Raw genomic sequence first — 24,512 nt, forward strand, 5'->3', positions numbered from 1 at the left:
AAAAGAACAAGTATCAAAAGAAAAAAAATAAAAAAGATAAGAAAACAAAATAAAACAAAGAAAAAAGAGAAACAGCAAAAAAAAAGAAAAGGACAAAACAAATAAGGGAGAAAAGGGAGACATATATACATACATGTATATATATGTATAGCAAGTATATGTATATACATACATATACATATATATACATACCTACATATATTTAAGCAAACTAAATATTACAATATTATTTTAATAGTTTCAAATCATAAATTTCCTCATAATCAATTGCAAGCAAATTGTTTGATGAAATGCCTATGCACTACAAATTGTGAAAACTACAAAAATAAAATAAAAACTGTCCAATAAATAAAGGGTATTATTACATGCATTTTCAAGAGGGATTGGAGAATCAGTAGTCAAAATGTTGTTCACATGATTTTCACTTGGTATGCAAGCATTAAGACTTTCAAAGCTCTAAAGTTGGGGGTTTAGGGAATGGGATGTAGGGATGCCAAGATACAAGGACAATATTTTTGCAGACTCAAGGAGGAATAGCAAGACAATGAAGAAGTAGGCAACATAATCCTTGAAAAGAATTTCACAAGGGGGAAGGCTGGGAAGGAGAACCCAAAGGGACTTGAAGAGGGAAGCATGATAGTGAGTGGGGATTGAAATTTGAAGACACCCAATGCAAGAAGGAGAAGGGATTGGGATTCAAAGATAACTAATACAAGGAGCAAGGATAAGGATTCGAAGATACCTAATGTAGGAAGGAGTGAGGAGCAAGATTTGAAAATATCCGATACAAGAAACAACGGGGATAAAAATTCAAAGATACTTGATGCAAGGAGCGAGATCAAAGATTGGGGATATAACATACCCAATACCAAAGTTATGAGGGGAAGGAAAACACAAAAAAATGTTAGGGCGGTAGGTTTCAAAGTTTTGTGTAATGTTTTTGGGCAGCTTGCATTTGATTAATTATATTTAAAAGTTGCATATTTTATTTTGAAAAAGTGACTTAATTGGGCCCAAAAATAAAATAAAACAAAATATTATAAAGTCACTTTTATGAGAAAGAAAAACATAAATTAAGATTTTAAAATTCATTAATAATTAAATTTTGGAAAGCGCTGCATGGGTTTATAAAAAAGAGACCGAGGAGAAAAAAAGGCATTCATTTTGCAGTTTGATAATTTTCTCTTTTTGAGATTTGTGCCTGTACCTAGATTTCCACTAATGAGATGAAAACCCCAATGGTTTCTTGAAGTTGATGACAAAAACCCTATACCTTCATCAGAGCAATTCCATCCAAGGATCGATAGCAAGCTGAAGATTTGGAGTTTGGGGACAAAAACCCTCAAATTTTGTTGGACCAATTTCACACAAAAGTCGCCTGTGTAGAATGGGGTAATATTGACAAAGTTTGTGTTGTGTTATATCATCTTTCTAGGGTTGTGTTGATGTGTCTGAAATCGCATTGCTACAAACTCCATACGGGCAACGCAGAATAGAATAAACCTGCAGAGTTTCCTATCCTCTCTTGAGATAAGGAAATCCCTAATGCTATTTTCTATGTTTGATCAAAGGGGACAACCTCAAGGTTTCGTTTGTCAGGTCTTGACTGCGGGATTGCTCAGTGGTTTGATGTGTTTATGCTGGAAACACAAGGGGGACTTATGGTGAGATAGGCGATTGATAGATGAGTTCCCTGGAATCTTTGAGATCTTTCTTATCAAATGATTTCAGTTGAGTTGATACTGTTTTCAATGGGACTGCGGATTCTCTTGATAAAAAAAAGGGGAAAAGGAGGGAAGGATAGGGAGAGAGAGATACATGAAATATAAATTTTAACTAAGATAGCAGGTTCAGTAAATAGACGGACACCTCCAAATAACTAGACTACGCATCACCAGCTACTTAAGCACAATACTTGCATAAATCTAGTGCAATCTTCAAAGGAAAATAGGATTTTCATGTTATCAACTACAACATTAGAACTTTTACATTCATAGTGAGTATTCAATAACCGAACTAAGCTTATGAAAGGTTCAGATTAACCATACAAAGAGAAAGGCAATCAGCCATTCCCTAATGGTGTGAACTACGAGGATTCTGTCAGATGTTTGTTTGAAAATGCTATATAAAGGAAATAAACATAACTGAAAAATTTCTAAATTAATGAACAAGGAGACCATGCACTCACAAGGAAATTTGGAAACAGTCTTAACTTTGCATTAAATCCTGTAAATTTCGCCAGAGCTTTTGCAACAATTCAAGAACTTCTTACAAAATGAGGAAAACCAGTTCCTTAAATAGGCTTCAAAAATGGATGAATGGCCAAGATCTAATCTAAACAAGTGGCCCAGATTCATCCATAAAACATGGCTGCCCATACCCATAAATGGGAGGCAAACATCAACAACCAACCCAAAGGGAGCAATAACTACCTTAAAAAGGTAATTATAACATAGCCAGAAATAATCCAAAAAGGTGCATGCATAAAGTTTTACATTTTAGTTGACTTGGAAGTCAAACATGACCTTTTGGTGCAAAAGTGCACTTTTCAAAATTTTAAGGAAAAAGCACTTTCTAGGAGATCACTTTCTCTTTTCCAGCTCTAGATTCTTCAGTGACGAACTCGACTTCGTCGTGCAAATATTCTCCCCAGATAGCCCGATCAGTTGCACGTTCTACCCGAACGTAGTCCTGAAATCTCACGCATAACTTGAATAATTCGGTTGTTGGCGGCATAGGTGGATTAAACATTTTGTAACTAATATGTCTGCTTGAAGCTCAGAAGCAAAATCTAGATCCCCTATGGAGTGCGTGATTTTGGGAATGAGTCGGTCCTCCCACTGCGGCTGTACCTCACTATCCTCCATACTGTTTTTCCAACCCGGAACCATGGACTTGAGGATCCTCTCACCAATGTCTTTTACGTTTGATAAAGTGTCATCGCACTTATCATGCATTTTATTGATACTATCCCTCATGTCGTCCTTCATGCTGAGAGTCCAATACCAGTCTTTGAAGGTATTGATACTATAAGGATTCGAAATAGCATCAGCAGCAGGGATCTGAGAACAAGTCTAGAATAAAGCCCGAACAAGGGGAAAAGTCTTTGCCATCGCCTCATGAATATTATAGCATTCTTTCTTTAGTTTACACATTTTGATAACAATAGCTTCCCTATGGAGGGCCATTTTACGTAGATCCCTGAAGATTAGCTCCCCTCTTTCTTTAATGCCCTGCATCCATTCCTTGACGGCCCTTGCAGTGTCCCGTACTCCTTCAAATTCTGTTGTGGTCATCTATGCTAATGTCGTCAGGGGAATATGGGATTCGGAAGCATTGTGTAATGGTATCAGGAGTTGATTGATGTATCCCTCGACTTGCTCAGCACGAGCCCGATACATGTTCTTTTCAGTTGTTATCTCTTCAAATTGCCTGAGTATATTCTGCATTGAATCCTTGAATTCTTCTTTTTCTTGCTCCTTAGTGGCTCGTCCAATGGGGACAGTTGTGATGCTATAATCCGCCAGTGTAATCTGATCTGCTGGTTTGTCTACAGGCGGGGTGGCAATGTGAAGAGTGCGGTTCCTTTGATCATCTTTAGTCATTCTAGAATATGCCTTGGGCTTTTTCTTCCCCTTAGCTTTAGCTTGGTCTATGCACGAGAAGATGTCCTCCAAATCAATAGGTGGTTTGGTGGCGGCCTTGCGCTGGGCTCTGGCAATCAACCATTCTTGAGGTACTGTCTGGGTTGATGATATACCGATCGGTGTATGGTTATATTAATGCAACTAGGCGAATGCAAGATTAATAGTTAAATGCAAGATTAATAGTTAAATGCAAGATGAGTTTATCAAGCTAAATGATCACAACTCTAAATGAAAATAAGCTAGATTATATGCAAGAAATTGAATCTAGATAAGAGAAATGTTTATGATATACCGATCGGTGTATGGTTATATTAATGCTTCAAATGTTTTCCTTAACACCCGATATCAATCGGTGTGAGTTTATTACATCTCCCTGATAACAATCGGTTCAAGCATAATCATCAATACTAATTGATGTTCAGTTTACCGATAATCATCAAATCGGTTTTGCAATGGTTATCACGATTTGCTAATTGGTGAATGCAACTAGTATAATAGATTATCAAATCGGAATTCTATGATAATAAACAATTATGTATAAATAAAGAATGCTTATCAATTGAGGGCATGATGATATTCATTTTAATAATCGATATGATAAATGATTGAATGAGAGACTTCATTTATCTCTCATTCAATCATTTATCTTGCGAAGCTATCTATGCATTAACACATGCAATCTATAATAGGTGTTAAACATGCAAAATTTATAAAAGAAATTTAACCTAAAACTTCTTTCCTAAACAAACCACTTGCACCATGAAAGTATGGGAATGCCTATCAAGCAAAAGAAACTAATGATAGTCCACAATTTAGAACTTCCAAATTCATTAATTAAACTATAATACAATGAAGGAACATACCAAAACCAGGTCCGCTACTTGATAAGTAAGGTAGTCGATAAACATCTGCTTTTTCATTCTTCAATACATAGCTGCAAGAACATCAATTAAGTTGATCTTAAATAGCGTAAAATAATCATTTGAGTAAATGTAACGTGTATTAAAAATATAATGAATGTTTAATTTCTTGTTTTCTTCACCGATTTTTTTATCAACAAAAAATCTTAGCATATGGGAATTTCAAAGCACAATATATCTACATACTTGATTTATTCATGATAGCAGCAATAGTTGACATATCTTATTTTTCAATGTGTAACAAGGCTATCAAGAAACAACCATGTGGAGAATGCTAATAAAATAAAACAATTAAATTATTGACCATGAATGAAAGAGTAGAGGCCACATTCCACATGTAGCAAAGAAACATAGAAAACAAGCACTCTATAAAGAAGGAATATTGAAGAACAAAGAATGCTTTTGGGAGTTGTCACTAGTGAGGAGCCACTTTTCATGTTTTCAGTATGATTTAGATAATTTTATGAATTTAAGTAAAAAAATGCCTACTTTCTAGCATAACATATAATGATATATTTGACCTTCCTAAAATGAGCCAATCAAATTAGAAAAGGTTGACAACTCTATAATAGAGGGAAACAATTCTCATAAAGGCAAAAGGTAGAGCTTAGAAGAATAGACTAGGTAGGCATCTCTTATGCCATGTCCCCTTTCAAAATAATTTAACTAAGGAAAAAAAATTAATAATAATATTTTAAGTTGAGAAAGTCACTTTATTTTGAAAAAGAGAAAATTAAGAATTACTATTTATTTTTAAAAAATATTTTTTTAAAACACTTTGGAGGGATTTTTAGGAGGGACAGTCTTCAAATTGAGACCCAAATGGAATTTTATAAAAAGAGGCTGAATTGATCAAATGTATCATCCAATTGTTATTTTATCAAATGGTGACCATAGTTTGCAAACTCTACAAGTATTCTGTTTTTTTTGTTGCACGATTTTTTTCAAATTTAACTTGCAATTTTTCACAACCGCAAGAAAAACATTGGTAAAATTATCAACGTGGGTAGAACACTAGTTAAATTGCGTTTTTCACACATTTTTTGGTTATAAAACCATGCATTTTCTCTTTCGAGGTGTCGATTTTTAATTTAATACATTTAGTAATTGAATTTTGCAAAAAAAGAAAATGATTTGTCAACAAATTTTAATTTTTAGTAATTCTAAGTTGCCAAGTATTTGAGGAGTTTTCGCTGAGTCAAAATTTTGGACTCGAGGAGTACTCTCTGAGTTTGAGTCTGAGTCTACGAACTATCCCTTTTAGAGTTGGAGCACTTAAGGGAAAAGAGCCTCGGTGTAGGACATCTAAAGAATAAAAATCCTCTTGTTCATGCAAGTTGATTCCATCTAAGGATCACATTTGAGCTAATTATTGAGTTTATTTTGAAGATTTCAGTAGATTGGATTGATTGAGTATTTGCAAGCCAATCAAATCAATATTTTAAGTGGCTATTGTGAAACATTTTATAACAATTTGCATTATTAATGCTGGTGTAAAGTCTTAAATCTGTTGTAATGTCCCCACTTTAGCAGTTGACCAAGTGTATGTGCGTTAGCCTATCTCTACATGGTCCCAAGGGCTAACGAAGGGTTTAAGGGGATCCTGGAGTGTTTTGGCCTAGTCATTTCCAGTTTGGGCCAAAACGGAGTTGATTTACTTAGTTTCAGGCATACTTACTATTTTTAGTAAGTCAACAAGACACAACGGAAGCTAGTTTTGGTGATTGGATTTGATACTCCTCGGCGAGAGCTTTCCGACGAGCTATCACTCGCGCTATTCGGAGTCCGATTGCTAATATATTTTAATGCCTGAAGTGTTATTAAAGTAACATTTAATTTAATTGTAAAATATTAAAGTGTTACTTTAATATTTATTTTATGGGGATGTGTGCAAATCAAAGGGGCACCCAAGGTAGACATAAGTGAATAATTTAATATGTTTTATATTGCACATCTTTTATCCCACATTGCTCAAGTGAGTTGGGTCGACCCATGGAGAAAGAATAAAAGGAAGCTTTTGTGGCTTCATTCAGCATGTTGAATATGAGAAGAAATTGATGTGTGAGTTGCAGATCCGTTCTTGGCATTAGAGGACGTCTATCCTCTCTTGTGACATTCTAGACGTCATTCCCTTGGGGTTTGGCCTTTGGAATCCTTTGCTATCAGCTTCATTAACAGGTAGATTGGGTGCATCTCCAACTACAGGCAGATTTGGTGTTTTGTTCATACCTTCTCCACTTCTTGACCAATGCTTATGCCATTCTGAAGGGATGATTTTATGAAGATATTGGACTGATTGAAGACTAATTAATACTGTAGCAGCACTGTAGCGCAGCACTATTCACATTACTGTAGCACGGCACTATTCACGCTACTGTAGCGTGGCACTATTCACGTTACTGTAGCACGACACTATTCATGTTACTGTAGCAGCAAGATGGGAAGTCATTGCTGGAATATTATGTCAAAAATGCTGGAGTATTTAGTGAGTTGAAAAATCTGCTATGTATTTGATTTTAATAATTCTGGAAATAATATCATTTCAGCAGTAGTTCAATCTTCATGTTGCACATTATTGTAATTTCCTTCTAGTTCATGTTATATGATTTCAAATCTATGCAAAGACTTAAAAACAAACAAACATTTCAATTCCGAAGCCATAAGAGGTTTAAACATTAAACGGAGAAATAAGGAGTTGGATACAAACTGTTTGACTAAATTCCTAACAGCAGTTGGTTTAGTTTTTGGGCATTCTAGGGTGTCCATTACATCTGTTGTTTGTGAAGAGGTTTAAAGCTTATTCACTGCTATACAACATTGTTTATTATTGAGAGATTTCAACATTGTTGTTGTGCAGCACTTTATTTGAGGCTGTTGCACCTCCCATACCAGCCAGCACTTAAACTTCAAATTAGATGACCGTCAACTTTGACAACTGCCATACACCATTATCGCTGCTGTAAGAACCTAGATCTGCAATTGTACATGTCTTCCATACCATCTATTCAGCCCAGCCACAATATATCATGTGAGTCGGTTTATTGATCTTGTATAATGATGTTTGAAACAATTTATGTATGAGGATTTGTCACTTATTTCTGCTCATATTAGTATTTTGTAAGTGCCAAATTGTTGAAATTTTAGTTATATCATTGGATCTATAAGGGTTTCAATATGTGTCATTGTTATATAAGTATTTCTATTGTCTGCATCTATTGTTACATTATATCACCATTATTTATTGTTGGATATACTAAAACATCCAAGATGTATGATGTATGATGTATGAGGGTTTCGCCTATTTATTTCTATTCATTAAAATGTAATTATTGGAGTTTGCCATCTATATTCTATATTGCATGTTTCTTTCATTTTGCACAAATAAGAAAAAACGCTACCAATCAGCACTTAGTAATTGGAGTTTGGCATCTATATTCTATATTCCATATTTACTTCAATTTGAACAAATCATTAAAATTGCATCTTTTACAAAATTTCTAGCTAGAGACATCACAATGATATCTAAGCTTTAATCTTTCCAACCTACAGCATCATGTCCTCTTTTCAAAATCAAAGGAATTAATTAAGGACCCATAGCCTGTTCCTTATTTCCCAAAGTCTAAAGAATGAAACAAGAGAAATAATTTAATAATAATAATTAAGTTGGGCTTAGCCACTTCCTTGTCATTAAGGACCACTTAAATATTATTATTTTCAAAAGTGGTCATCTAAATCAACATAATAAACTATATGTGATAATTTTATTCAGAATGTGTTTTTATTAGTTATTAGTCTTTTCTTGCACACTACTTGGATATTATTTTCTTTATAAAAAGAAAGTATTTTTAAACAATTTGAGAGGGAAAAAGAAATTCAAATTGAAGGGCTCGAAAAATGAATCCAAATGGATCAAAGAAATCATCTATCCATTTTCATTGTTGTTCATTCCATTTGGGAGGTTAAAGCATTCCAGGAGAAAATCTCTTGGTATAGGAGATTTAGAGGATGAAAAGCCTCTAAATTTTTGAGTGACCCCACAATAGTGTGTCTTGCTTTTTTGCCAAAGTAGGACATTGAAATCAGCACTTTTCATCAGATTTTCACTTTCTAACACCTATAGCAACTAAACCATTAGGAATTTGAAATTAATGCTAGCCAGTGATTTTGTATGTAAATTACAAAAATATTTTTCAAAACAATTTAGGAAATAATTTGTGATCTTTTTTACATAACTTATTTTTTATAATTAACATTATATTTCAAATGTGGCATTACTTTGATAAAGCATTACTTTATTTGTAGAATAGATAAAATTCTGAATTTCTAACCATAGATTCATAACCACTGATATCAAGAGCACATATATTTTTTCATAACTTTTTGCTACATAATTTTCTTTATAACTTTTTGAAGTGAGATTAATTATAATTCAGACAGGTTACTTCGATAATGTATAACTTTTTTTGTATCCATCCGAATTGACTTATTTTTTTGTTGAAATTAGAACATCAATACCTAGCGCAAATATATTTTTCAAAAAATATTCATATATTTTACTATATTTCATGTGTTGAATAGAGACTTTGACAACAGTTGAGAAACCTACCTTCACTAAGAAATAGAAAATAAATATAATAAGCAAACTAAATATATTCAAAATTATACTCTTTCAAAGCTTATTTTGAGTGCTATGATCATCCAAATTAAATTTTCATATTCATTCCATTTGTTGGTCCAACCCAAGGTTGGAAGCGAAATTTTTTGAGGAAAACCTGAGGCCTAAGGTAGAAATGTCACATTTAGGGCCTTCATTCGAAGGACCTTCGAACAAAGGTGCCATCGTTCAAAGATATTCAAGGATCTTTGTTTAAAGATATGTTGTTTCCACAAAAAAAATTAAAAAACTTCAAACGAAAGTAATTTCCAAAACTGAAAAAAAGAGACCTTCATTGAAATGTCCCAATTAATTTTTTTATGGAAATATCCATAAAGGGAATACAAAGGACCTTCACAAAGATCCCTATTTAATATTTTTGGAAATTACCTTCGTTTGAAAGTTTTTCTACATTTTAAACATTCGAATGAAGGTGTTTTTATCTTTTTACCTCCATCCAAGTTAAACAATGTTATGTCCTAAGTTTGGAATTCACTATTGTGGGTTTACCCTTTTGCTATTGGATTTCAGGACAAAAACCTTCTTGTCCATGAGGGAGGATTCCATCTAGGGATAACATTTGTGCTGATTTGTTGAAAATTAATTGAAGATTTTGGTTGAAAGGATTGGATTGATTAACTATTTGCAAACAAATTTAATTGGTATCAATTGATGTCTGTGAATGGAATTAAGGATTATTTATTATAGGATAGACCAAATCTATTAATTTTGAAGGGGTTCTAGGCATTTTTGCTACTAGGCCTAGGTTTCACATTTGCCCAATTGAATGAAGGTTGTGCCTTCCAGTGAGTTAGCCCAATGGAGCATTTTTCATAAAAAGCAAGATCCATTGTTATACTGGTTGTAGGATAATAAGCTTAGGGTCAAGGTATTTAAAGAGTGCAATGTCAAATTAAATGACAACAAAAAACTCAAGAAACAATGTTACAGCCAACATAGAGAAATTTATTAAGAATATTGCCTGTTCCTTCACCAACATCAAGAATAATAAAGGAATTCATAGATTCTCTTCACCAGCAACTAACACAATAGGTTATTGATGTAATGATGAAAATGAAGGCTATATTTTGGGGCTTCCAAGAGGATTTGACAGAGTTCAAAGATTACAAAGAAATATCAAACAATCAGTTTTCTCTCAGAGAATCTAGATGAAATATCACAAAGGGCCAAACATCAATAACTTGAATGAAGTTGTTACCTCTTTCTTAAAGTCGTTTTCTAGGTTAGGCGTAGAGTTCCTAGTGTTGCTTATGTAGGGCCTGTAAGGCCAACTTAGCATGTAGCTTGTGAATTTTGTATTTTGAACCCAAGTACCACCTAAGCAATTGGTAGACTTAGTTTTCCATTTGAAATTTTGGGTATCCAAGGGTAGGTATGTATTGCCTTGTGGACATTGTAAAGGGTTGCGCATTTTGTATACCAACGAACTACAACGATTTCAGCATGGAAGTCCTACTAAACATTGTAATAGCCATTTTTTTCCAATTAATGAAGGATCATGCCTGTTGTCTCAGATGTTCCAATCTCGATGATGATAAGTTTCATTCTATTTCTTAGAGTTGAATAACTTGATGAAATCACCTTGTTGTGCTTATCATAGAGAGTGTGTTGAATATGTGCTCGAAATAAGGTGGTCCAGTTGTATTAAGCTTGAAATATGTCAATATCAATGTTTCACTTAGATACTTGCACTTATATTGTGGATGGTTGGCTGAATACTGACCATTGTAGTATTGGTTTCTTTGGATTTCATTAGACCTTTCAGATCTAAGAGATAGAATGGGATTTTTCATTGGCAATAAGTTTGTAGTCTTGAGCCTTTGTTTGTGAGAGGGATTTTTCTTCTTGTCAGGTCAAGGGTTGAGTGTTGATCAATCCTTGTCAAGTCTATTGAGTGCATCATCTAGTCCTTAGGATGTGATCAAGCCAGGAATTCAATTTTGAGTCCGGAACTCATGAATAAGCGCCAGGATAGAGAATTGAGGTCATGTTGTGCATTGCACACGCTCCTTGTCGCCAACAGGGTTCCCTTTCCTTTTTGGGGCCTTCCTATCTTCGCCCTGGTGAGTTCCGCGCAGAGTGTCTCGCGTCCTTTCGAGCGAGCCCGCGATCAGTCCATGAGATGATGATGTTGAACGAAGGAGCCTGTGAATCCATGAGGCCAGTTGAGCCTTCAGGCATGCAAATTCCAAGAGAAGATCTAAGCTTGCAGAATCGCCTTAGATAGGCGTGGGATGATAGAGGCTGGCGAAATCCGCCAAGTAAAGGATAAAGCATCTGAAGGTCGCATGACGACCCAAAGACGTCGATTTTCAAATAAGAATAATGAGAGGGATTACATGATGTTTTTAGAGGTTTGTGGAATTTGTATGAATGTCGATTTTCGCCAGCTGAAAGGTGGAAGGGGGGCGAAAGCCTTAAACTCACCCAAGTGCCGAAATCCGCACTTTTAAGTGAAAATTGGCAAAATGCCCCAAAAGGCCGAAATTCGGACCTTTAAGCCAAAATGTTAGAAAAGGTGAAAATTGGCAAAATACCCCAAAAGGCCAAAATTCGGACCTTTAAGCCAAAATGTTAGAAAAAGTGAAAATTGGCAAAATGCCCCAAAAGGCCGAAACTCGGATCTTTAAGCCAAAATGTTAGAAAAAGTGAAAATTGGCAAAATGCCCCAAAAGGCCGAAATTCGGACCTTTAAGCCAAAATGTTAGAAAAAGTGAAAATTGGCAAAATGCCCCAAAGGGTCGAAATTCGGACCTTTAAGTGAAAATGTGAGAAAAGGCAAAGTTGACAAAGTTGTCAAAAGGTCCGAAATTGGCGAGAAAAATGCAAAAAGTCCAAAGTTGGCAAATGCCACCAAAGGTCCGAAGTTTGGCAAACCACGCCCAATCGCCGAAAATCGCGATTGCTTTAGAAGTTTGAAAATTGGCAAAAGGGGCCAAAGTGCCACACTTCACAAAAACCTCCAAAGCTCCGAAAATCGCAAAAGAGGTAAACCCTGCGAAATGTTTTTAGCTTGGCAAAACGCCCCAAGGGTTCGAAAATGAGCAATTTGGAGGAACAACGGTGGATAGCTTAAAGTTTAATCTCGTAAGGCAACTGAAAATCCGAAGCTTGCATACCAAGGAAAAACCGCGATTTACGTAAAATTTGCAAATTGTATGAAAGCTCCGTGAATCGCGATTATTGCTAAAAGTGTTAAGGTTTTGAAGTTTTCAAACCCTCCAGGAATGCCTAAGTTCGGCAGCTATGGCGAAGTTATAAATTTGTAAAACTCGCAAAATATTCTAAACCCCTGAATTTCCAATAGGAGGTGAGTCGCGTTTTGTTTTTGTTTTTTAGGGGTTGAAGAGGCGTAAATATCAAAAGTCAAGCATTACAATCATGCCAAACTCCCCTCTCCATCCGCGAAGATCTCACCAAGAAGAAACCACGTAGAAGTGTGAAGGTGGGAGTTTTCAAAAATCACCAAGGTAATCAAAATGATTAAGTCGTGAAAACTGCAAGTTCTTTTCAAACCATGGGCGCAAAAATTTGAGTGGGATGTTAACCGTTAAAATTCAAAAAATTGCAGATTTCCCCCATTCAAATTTGCAAGTTGTGCGGATTCGCATCATTCATCTTCGCTAGGTAAGTGTGCTTCACCCCTCTCAATGGTTTGAAATATTCGCAAATCATATATATGCGTATGCAAAGTTAATTTAAACTGATTGAATCCGAAAACGCATTTTTTTCCGTTTGTAAGCCGTCATGCAAAGCAACCGAAAACAGAGTCTCGGAATTAACCAGAAAATGCATTTTCAGACTTAGGAAAATTTCTCAAGTTTTGTCCATTTTGAAATTAATGCCCAAGTATAAATCCGCAATCAAAAAGCTTCATAAATATTTATGTTTAAATCAATCAAGCTTTTAGCTAATGATATCATGTTGCTCTTTCAATTCGGTTTTTGAATTGATCCTTGTATGCTGGCATATCCTTTATCTAACCTGCTTTACTTCCCCTATATCGCCTCGTAATCCGAGTCCGGCTGTGTAGGATAAATGCCTAAATCGGCGGTAGAATCATCAAAGACGCCTGCTACAGCCGAGACATCACGAGCATCCAAATCAAATATCCCTCGCAAAGTCGAAAGGATGAAGTATCAATATCAAAGAGGGGGACTGAGGGAGTCAAAAGTTCAGAGTGTCTGGGACAGTGTCGGTGATACTGATCTGAGCCATATTGATATCCAAGATTTCAGGAACCGAGTCTTCTCCCCTAATGCCTATGGAAGGCCTAGACAGATGATGGAAAGTGGCATCGCCCAAGTGGCAGGATTTCCTTTGGCAGTGCAAAACTATGAGTTAGTAGTAGAGGTTGCCCGACATTACTAGCCAGGTTCCAGATTGGTGCTCCTCGAGGACATGGTCCTCGCTAACTTCACTCTTGAGGCCATTGGCAACGCATTTGACATTCTCTTCACAAACAACCCTATAGCTACAACAATGGACGAAGCACAAGGTGTGTATGATATGAATCCCGCCAGGTGCAAAACACTAATGAATGAAGAGTGGTACAAGGAGAGAAGACCTCCAAGTGTCAAGATTGGGAAAAAGACCCCTAGAAGCGACTTTCACAACGAGCATGGGGACATGATCACATTGCTCGGCAGGATTATGGGACTTCCCCAATCCAACTACTTTGAAGAGTGGATGTTTTACTTCACAGAGCAAGTCTTCACTGGGAAATCCAAGTTTGACTGGGCCCAGATCATAAGCAACAACATCCACACTCAGCTGATCGAACTCGAGACAAAGAAGTACTTCACTATGACCTCCTATTTGGTCTACATGTTCGCCAAGAACCAGCCACTGCCAAGTTTGATCATGAAGGATGAAATTGGGAATGGACCTGATCAGGTAAAAGTATATGATTGTTACCCACAGCTACACTATCAGGATATAGCTCAAAGAGAAAGGAACAGCCCGACCTATGTCGTTGGTCAATATGAGCACGTCAATGACGCCTTCACAATGCGCCTGATTAGGCTAATGCAGGGAGGATTACACATAAGGCTCTCAAAGCAAGCTATTATTTTAGTACAGAGATATGGTGCCTGGTTCATCCAGTTCCCAATGTTCTCGTACATCCGGATAGCTAGCTTTGATGGCACCCCTCTCCGACTTCCATGGTACCCAACCGACAAGATAGTTCTTATGGAGGTCGCAAGGCAGTCACATCCGGTAGGCAGCTTACTCAGGGACAGGAAGCAGGCTGGATTCGCATTCCCCATGATTATAGGCAACCAGGATGTCCATCTAAAGAGCCCATCCCAAGCGGAGAAATCCTTTGCAGAACTAGCCTCCTATGGCCTACAGGAGCATTATCCAAGGAAATGCTTTGATCACAACAATCTGGCAAAAAGAGTCCATGGCAGGCGATACTGAGCAAAAGAATCAGTTGATTATTGGAAGAACTGCTCTGATGACTATGAAGTCCGAAGGGGCGAGTATTCAAGGCTGAGTGTGCAGCAAATGCGACTCTTTGAATACCGCCGAGTCCCAGATCAACTCACAGATTCAGGGAATTGTCTGCAAGTCCGGGAATTTGAGGCAGTAAGGCATCTTTTGGCAGGCGTTGATTGGTCGCAAGACCCGATCACTGATTTTGACGCAATTATGGCAGCCCCAGGAAGATATACTGACCAATGGTTGCACCAGCAGATTGAGCGACTAATTCATGAAGGAGTCCAATTCACTTACCACTTAATGGGTAGTCTTGATTCTCAGTCCTCCGAAGATGAGGGAACTTCTAGTGCACTTAAGGAAGAGATCGAAGCCTGAGAAGAGGAAGAAGGCTAAGGCCAGCAGAGGAACTCGGACATCCAAAAGAACAAGAAACGAAAAGATCCCTATTAGGAGACTAGAGGTCACTTCATCAGCAAAGGACCCTAGTTCATCCGATGATGTAGTAGAATTAGATTATATACCTGCTCCGCCTTCCCAGAGTGATATTGATGCATTTGGAGTTGATCATCCTCCTGCACCCGACATGCTGGAATCCGAGCTAAGAGTCGCTGAATCAGCCGAACCGGATAACCAAATAGAGGAAGGAGAGATTCCATCCACTCAGGGGATCGAAATACATGAACCCACCCAACAGAGCCACCATGAATTGCTGCCCCATAATACTACCAAAGATGACTCTACCATTGAAGGAGAGCAAAAGACAAATGATACCTGCGGGCCTGAAAAGACTGAAGGGCAACCATCACACAAAGGCACTAGACAATTGTTCAGCGAAGAGGGAGAAAACTCGACTGCGAGCAAAGAACTTGACACCTCCTCTACTCCTCCTATAACGGAGCAGCTGCAAATTTGTGATGAGATGGTTGAGAACATCAAAAAAAAGAGTGCAAATTTAACCATAGCATCAGCCCAGACTGTACCTCAAGAATGGTTAATTGCCCGAGCCCAATGCAAGGCCGCCACCAAGCCACCCATCGATTTGGAGGACATCTTCTCACGCATAGACCAAGCTAAAGCCAAGGGGAAGAAAAAGCCCAAGGCATATTCTAGAATGACCAAAGATGAGCAAAGGAACCGTACTCTTCACATCACCACCCCGCCTGTAGACAAGCCAGCAGATCAGATTACACTGGTAGACTATAGCATCATGACTGTCCCCATCGGACGAGCCACTAAAGAACAAGAAAAGGAGGAATTCAGGGATTCAGTACAGAACATACTCAGGCAACTTGAAGAAATAACAGCTGAAAAGAATATGTATCAAGCTCGTGCTGAGCAGGCCGAGGGGTACATTGATCAACTCCTGTGACCATTGCACAATGATTCCGCATCCCACATTCCCCCAACAGCATTGGCACAGAGAACCACAACAGAATTTGAAGGAGTACGGGATACTGCAAAGGCCGTCAGGGAATGGATGCGAGACCTTAAGGAAAAGGGAGAGCTAATCATTAAGGATGTAAAGAAAATGGCCCACCACCGAGAAACCGTTTTGGTCAAAATGTACGAGATGAAGTGGGAATGCCTCATGATTCATGAAGCTGTTACTGAAACTCTTCCCCTCATGACGACTCTTTTCTAGACGCATCCACAGATTCCTACAATGTTTGACATCTTGGACCCCCACGACATTAACACTTTCAAAGAATGGTACTGGACCATCAGCATGAAGAATAACACAAAGGCCACTATTAACGAAGAGCAAGAGATATGTGAGGAAATTTTGAAGAGCACAAGGGACCTTGGTGGAATAATCCTCTGATCAATGGTTTTGGGTTGGCAAAATAGTCTGTCTGATCCCATAATCCATCCAGACTGGGAGGATAGATTAAAAATAGACAAGGTCGCCTACTCTACAGAGGACCTAGATTTTGCTAGTAAATTACACTTTGATATCTTGAGTTTTGAGGCTAATCGGTCAAGCTAGCAGGACGGTTGGAAACACATAGATCATCATCTGGAGAGCATGCAGTATAAAGTTCATCATCCCCCTATGCCTCAGTTCGGTTTGTTGTTCCAGTTTGCATCAAGTTCCAGAGATATGTTCGTGAAGAACGTGCAGCAGGTCGAGACCTGTGGCAAGAATATTTGCATGGAGAGGATCAATTTTTGGTAAAGGGATATGAAACTGGAAAAGAGAAAGTGCTTTCCTAGAGTGCTTTTTTTTTTTGAAATTTGAAAAGTGCACTTTTTGGCCAAAGGGTCATATTTGACTTCCAAGTCAACTATAAATGTAAACTTTATGTGTGTGCACCTTTTTGATTTATTTTGGATAGGTTTTAATTACATTTTTGGGTAGTTATTACGTCCTTTGGGGTAGTTGCTGATATTTGCCCCCCATTTATGGGTATGGGTACCTCTTTTGTAAGGATGAATTTGGGCCACTTGTTTAGATTAGATCTTGGCCTTTCATCCATTTTTGAAGCCTATTTAAGGGGACTGGTTTCCCTCATTTTGTAAGAAGGTCATGGATTGTTGCTGAAGCTCTAGCGAAATTTACAGGATTTAATGCAAAGTTAAGACTGTTTCAAGTTTCCTTGTGAGTGCATGGTCTCCTTCATTAATTTAGAATTTTCAGTTATGTTTCTTTCATTTCTCTACAGCATTTTCTAGATAAACATCTGATAGAATCCTCGCAGTTCATACCATTAGGGGATGACTGATTGTCTTTCCTTCTGTATGGTTAATTTGAACCTTTCATATGCTTAGTTCAGTTATTGAATGCTCATTGAATGAATGTTAAAGTTCTGATGTTGCACTTAGTAGCATGAAAACTCAATTTTCCTTTGAAGATCGCATTAGATTGATGCAAGTATTGTTCTTAAATGGCTGGTAATGCTTAGTCTAGTTGTTTGGAGGTGTCTGTCTGTTTTCTGAATATGCTATCCTAGTTAAGTAATTTAGACTTTTTGCACCTCTCTCTTCCTATCCCTCTTTTTCCCCTTTTTATTTACCAAGGAGAATCCGCAGTCCTGCTAAAAACAATATCAACCCAACTGAAACCATTCGATAAACGAGACTGTTAAAGTTTTGGGGAATTCATCCAACAATTGTGTATTTTACCGTAAGTCCCCTTATGTTTCCAGCAAAAAACACATCAAACCACTGAGTAATCCCGCAGTCTAGACCTGACAAACGAAACCTTGAGGTCGTCCCCTTTGATCAAACGTGAGAAATAGCATTAGGGATTTCCTTATCTCAAGAGAGGATAGGATACTCAGCGAGTACAATCTATTCTGCGTTGGCCATATGGAGTTTGCAGCAATGCGACTTCAGACACGTCAACAGGTCAAAATGCTAAGTGTTGTCCAGATTGTCACAAATTGTCAAACGTTGTAAAATCTTGCAAAATGTTGTCAATGTTGTCAAAGTGTCAAGAAAAAGTTGTTAATGTCGTTAGGACAAGCTGTTAAGGAATTGGGATTTGGAGATGATAAGTGTGAAAGATAATGGGAATTCAATGCCAAGAAAGGAAAATTCCTTGTCAAGGTTGGATTTTCTGACCTTGACAGGATGGGAAATCAGGAAATTTTGTGAAAATCCTTCTACAAATAGAGTTTCCCCTTGAGAATTTCAAATTTTATGTTTTAATCCATATCTAAGTCGTTAATCAGCTTGGGAAAAATTGGAAAAATCCTTGTCTACACATTGGGTTCACTTGGAATAATTGCAAAATCCTTGTTCATGACTCCTACCATGTCATGTCCCCTCCTTGATTCTTATATATAACCTAAATGAAGCAATTATTATTTATTAATTAATATAATATTTATCAACAAATGATTATTTGAAATTATTAAGTATTTATTAATATTTATTTATCAATAATAATATTCTTGAAATGTTTAAATTAATATTATATTACATAAATTATAAACAAATATTACAATCTGTCATGCCCCCCATATCAATTGATAGGGTGATGTTTTGATAGTTGATTATTTATTTAATATATTGGATATAGTAGTTGATTAATTATTTATTTAATTTAATATATGTAAAAATAAGAATAATTACTGATTGGTTAAGTCAATCAGTAATCACCCTAAACATTGCCTAAACAGAACCATATATTTTTATCAAACGCTCCTAATGAATGGTCAGATAATCAATGTCAGTGATTAGTATGGATAATACGACTAACACTAATAAGAGAGAGAGGTATCGATTAGGTCAATAATCCATATAAGGGTCAGCAATTACTAATCTTTAGAAAGATCAGATTAACACATACATATCAGTAATGATGTGGTGGTAAGTTAAGAATAAGACATTAATTAAATGACATGATGATATTATAAGATATCATCAATTAAGTCTAAGTACGCAGCATTTCATATAGGGAGGATATAGTTATTAAGTTACACGCAGTAACATCCTTGCTTGTGGTGGTATGCATGGGGATGTGTTTAATAAGTATGCTTAATATATGAAGCCCGATAATGTTCTTATGCAGAATTAATAGTAATATTAACAAGGACTGCAATATGCCTAAACCTGGTAGGGGACATTACATATATGGAGGCTTATGCCTGCTAAGGTGGCGTATGGATCTTTCCCTTGAAAGCTTTCAATTACATATTACTTTGTTAGTATCGACTAAAGCCAGAATAAAGCAAATCGTAGAGTTGATGTGTTGATGACTGAAGGGAAAGCTTGTATTATGTCTTAATACATAAAGATTATAAAGATTCCTAAGGCACGACTATGTAAAGAAATTAATACACAATGATTAAACTATTACAAAAGCATTACAAAGGGAGGACAGCGATACAGATTTAAGAAGAGTTTTGTCTTTTGGAAAGGGGTTTTCTTCATTGTAAGGGGATGTCTTTCTTCAAGTAAAAACATAAAGATATAAATGCATTAAGGAACGGAAAGAAGCGGGGGCGAAAGTAAGTAAGAGGTGTGTGAGTGTAGAAATGTACATAAGAATAGAAAGAAGAATTATAAAGATGTTTCTTTCCATTTGGCAGATATAGGTAAAAAGAGATTGTGTAGAATAATGAAAGATTGTAAGTGTTAAGTGAATGGGTGTAAGGAATGAAGAAAATATAAAGGATATATGATTCAGTTTTGTTATAGGAGAGGAGAAACAAATACGAAGGAATACTTGTAAAAGATTACCTCTCTTGGTAAAGAGGTATGTTGAAGTTGTATATAAGGAGAAGGGAGAGTGGATGATATGTGGTGGGAAGGACATAAAACATATGCACCAGAAGTTATTGATAAGGAGATAGACTACAAATTAAGCCTAGAACTTTATCTCAGTTTTATGATAAAGAGATTGACATCAGATTATATGAAGAGATATGACGAATTTTATGACAGACATATGAGTAGGTTATAAGAAGTTTTTTAGCAGATTTGTAAGAAGATAGTAATCAATTTTATGGGAGATTGATGATCAGCATAAATCCTTTGTCAAATCAGAGAAAGCTATCTAGATAAGACTAGATGATAGTAAATCCCGAAAAGGGCCATTACATACCAACATGGAAAACTTGAAAATCCTTGTTCAAGGCATCAATCCTCTTTGAATTAAATCAAAATCCGTATCAATGCATTTTTTTTGCTTAGAAAAGTGGGAAAGGTTCTTGTTCAACATGAGAGTGCGCCTAGGTGTCTTAAATTTCCTCTCGCAAGTTTTCTCTAATTGAAATTAATCCTTGGCTAGGTTGGGGGTGCGCTCAAATAAATTGTTAGACTCATCGTGAAGGCACCCTTCAATTCAGAACAATAGGTCCCATGGGACCTGGGACCTATAATTAGGGACTATAGCTCCCATGGGACCTATAGTCCAAAACTACCCTTCCTTGGCGCCCTTGATTTGTCCTTGCATACCCCTGATTTGCACCTCATTGTCCTAGACTACCTTCATTTGGCACCTTAACAATTCCTTGAACAAGAGAAGAGTTTGCATTTTTTGTCCTTATCCACCTTTATAGACCATGCTCAAAGGGAAAATGCACTCTTGCTGTTTCTCCACACCTCCTAAAAAGCGCCTTACATTGTCCTGAAGCATGCCTTAAACCCACCTAGCATTGTCCTTCAGACCTTCTCCACCATGAAAATCTGCCCTAGATTAGTTCCTCTTCACCTAGGAATACCGCCTTCCCTTGCAGTCCCTACATTAGGTAAAAATGTGCTCAGTTGTGTTCCTAACACGTGTAAACCCGCCTGCAGCAGTCCTTTGCTACCCTACAAATCCGCCCTTCCTAGTCTCTAGTCCCTAACAACCTTGAAAATGCAACTGGCAGTCCTTGATCTGCCTTTTTAAATTCACTCAGGAGTCCTTGGTGATGTTGAGAATGTGCCCTTGATGTCCTCATATTTATATGAAACCCGCCAAGGTAAAGTTTAAGTGCTAGGTCAGCTTCATAGAGGGAAAATTTGAACTTTAAATGTAAAACAAATGGTCGCAGACTTAGGAGGTGGATTCTAATAAATTAAATTGCAAACAAATATAAGACCAGGTCGGCCTTGTTTGGGGATTGCAAGTTTAATCATGAGATTGCTATAAAAGGAGATCAAAGTCTTTCATTTCAACATCAGTCAAATGCAAAACATTTTAAGGTGAATAGGAGAAGACCAGGGCTAATTCACATTAGATTGATGCGAATTCAAGGGCAGAGGTTAGCAATCAAAGGGCAGAGATCAGAAAATTCCATAATGATAGGAGGTGATTTTGAATATTTCAAATCAGAACCAAGTGAATTCCAGCAGGGGTGTGAATCAATGACTTAAATCAGACAAGGAATTATACATTTCCACACCTGAAAATGCATTTCCAGAATTCGATTATCGTTTCCAGAATTCCCGAGTGTCATTTTAAAATTTTGAAGGGTTTCATGAAGCGAATTTTGCTTACTTAAGGTTTCATTCCTAATCAAGATTTAAATGTTTTGTTTGTCTTTTTCAAGTTTGATGCAAGCAATGGGGTGCAAGGAGCATGGAATGAAGGGCTTTACCACATGGAGAGGACAACATTTACAAGAACAAGATCAACAAAATCAAGAGGAATTCAAGGAGGGTGGCGAGGAATGATGATGCAAATGCAAAAGACATACAAGCTCAAAAGATTCATACTTCATCATGATGTCCAAGAGGATCAAGGCATGCAAGGAGGTGTCCTAAGACATAATTTTACCATGAAAGACTCTACATCGATCTTGGATTTCCAAAGATCAAAGGAACACAGTAATGCAAAGGAGGAAAACTACATGGGATATACTACAACAAGAAGAGAATCAATACAAGGAGAAGTCAAGACGACATCAAGACGAGGACTAGCTCAAGGCATGAAGAGGGATTTCTATGAACATGAAGGAGACAAGCTCAATAATGTGACAGAATCAAGGTCAAAGAACATTCAAGATATTCCAAAGGAAAGACACTACAACATGAAGTCCAAGTCTTCATTCCAAGGCAAAGAAATGTTTTCAAGATTCCCAAACATAAGAATAAAAGGCACAAGATGAAATTGCAAAGCAGATAGTTTCAGAAGAGTTGATCAAATAAAGCTATCAGATTTCCACAATCCAGAAACATCAAGACATTTAGAGTCAATCAAAATTAAAAACTTGATCAAGGTGATGCAATTTGGGAATATAAACCATTCCAATCAGTCAGAGGCTTGATGATGTTGATTATTAAGAGATATTAATAAGGATGCAATGACTTCTTTGTGATGATCTACAAGATATACATGTTGAGGTTGCATCCATACATCATCAACCTGTAAATGATGTTCGATTTACATTCAATATGCAAGTTATATTCTATTTAATATTATCTTCCTCTATATATTACTGAATTAACATATGAATCTCACTATCTTCTGTTTGTGTTCCAGGTGAGAGGAGCATTTGTTGTTTTCTATGTCCTTTCTCACGAATGCCATTCGATATATATATATAACAAGCGGGGTACGATCAAGCAATGTCTTGACCGGTCATGACCGATCAAGACATTTATTGATCGTGCCTCTTTGTTAATAACAAATGATACATATTAATTACCAATCCCAACCGGTATATGTTTATACTTTAACAACCGATAACTATCGGTGTATGCATAACCTTAACAGCCAATAACTATCAGCGTATGCTTAACAACCGATAACTATTGGTGTAACTTTATCATGCCACCCGATATTAATCGGTGCACATATAACCCGATATCAATCAGTGTTCTATTAATCATTTGTTTATTATCAATTATGTTAATCGATACAAATCGGAATGCATTAGCATGATTTAGAAATCGATGAACATAAACAATGATATAGTATGATTATCGATATTAAGCATTTGATAGAACTGAATAGGTTAATTATATGCAAATGTAGAATGCCTATCAAATGAAGAATTAATTGCTTGAAGGTTTTCATCATAATTATCGATATGATAAATGATTGAATGAGAGACTTCATTTACCTCTCATTCAACCATTTATCTTACAGAAGCTATCATGCATTAACACTCCCTCTAAGCTAGGTAAGATAAATATAAACAATATATTCAAGCATCACAATTCAAATGATAGTTAGCATTCTTTACTCAATTTGACATTCTAGAAAATCATACCACCTGATCACATGATATGAACTATCACCTAAACACATGATACAGATGTCCATCACGTCAATCTTGTGATGACAGGATCTCAACTAAGCATGTGATATCAGTATTGCCTAATCACGCAATACTTAAGGATAATCCTATGAGAAGGATTAACTTCTCATCTTATCCAAGTTGTGATATGTGCACTAACACTTTATACAGATGTTTTATCACAACACAATCATGGCACATCCAAGACACACCAGAGATCCAACATGATAACTGGTTTGCACATTATAAAATCGTCACCTTATAATGTCTCCATACAAGTGTTCATTATCTTGAGAGATCGTCACCTCTTAGATAAGAACTCAGGGGATAAAAATCCAAAATGTCCTATCATGACAAAGAAGTTTACAAATTAAACATCTTATTGATATGCAAATACAAATTACAAAGCAAATTACCTTTCTATCATACCTAAACATTTTCTGAAGTGATCAACCTTCACTCTGGAAAGAGGTTTGGTCAGAATATTTGTAATTTGATCTCCTGTACAAACATATTCTAATTGGATCACATTCCTGTCTACCATATCTCACACATAGTGGTATGGAATCTCAATATGCTTGGATCTGTCATGGAACACTGGATTTACTGAAATTTTTATGCAGCTCTAATTGTCACAATGTATAACAGTGGGTTTCATAGGCTCTCGAAACAACCCCACAAGCAACTTCCTAAGCCATACTGCCTCTCGGGCAGCCATAGAAGTTGCATTGTATTCTGCCTCGGTGGAGCTTTGAGCTACTGAAGACTGCTTCCTGCTGATCCAAGATATCATGGCTAAACCTAGACTAAAGCAACATCCTGAAGTGCTCTTTCTGTCAGTTACACTTCCAGCCCAATCTAAATTTGTAAATCCATGGAGGTTTTTATCAACTTTCTCATATTTGAGACCAAGGTTTAGAGTACCCTATAGGTATCTCATGATGTTCTTTATTGCAACCAGGTGTATCTCCTTAGGTTCACACATGAACTGACTTAAGGCATTAACTGCATAACAGATATCTGGCCTTGTATTCACCAAGTACATTAGGGACCCAATTATCTATCTGTAATGAGTAGATTCAGTGGGTTCTGACTCTTCTGCTCCTTCTTTAAGTTTATGTAAATTGGTTTCCATAGGAGAGGTCATGGG

At 36.7% G+C, this 24,512-nt stretch overlaps 1 protein-coding gene across 2 annotated transcripts in view; it reads right to left on the bottom strand.

Moving 5' to 3' along the window:
* The window catches only part of LOC131047069 (uncharacterized), a 291,858-nt gene that overhangs the window by 99,816 nt on the left and 167,530 nt on the right, over positions 1-24,512 (bottom strand). For both annotated transcript variants that reach the window (XM_057980896.2, XM_057980897.2), the window contains one exon: positions 4,511-4,581. In XM_057980896.2, coding sequence (XP_057836879.2) covers positions 4,511-4,581 — 71 coding nt within the window. The remainder of the gene's footprint in view (positions 1-4,510; positions 4,582-24,512) is intronic.

The sequence above is a fragment of the Cryptomeria japonica genome, chromosome 9 (assembly GCF_030272615.1).
Source record: "Cryptomeria japonica chromosome 9, Sugi_1.0, whole genome shotgun sequence".
In the NCBI taxonomy this organism is placed as follows: domain Eukaryota; kingdom Viridiplantae; phylum Streptophyta; class Pinopsida; order Cupressales; family Cupressaceae; genus Cryptomeria; species Cryptomeria japonica.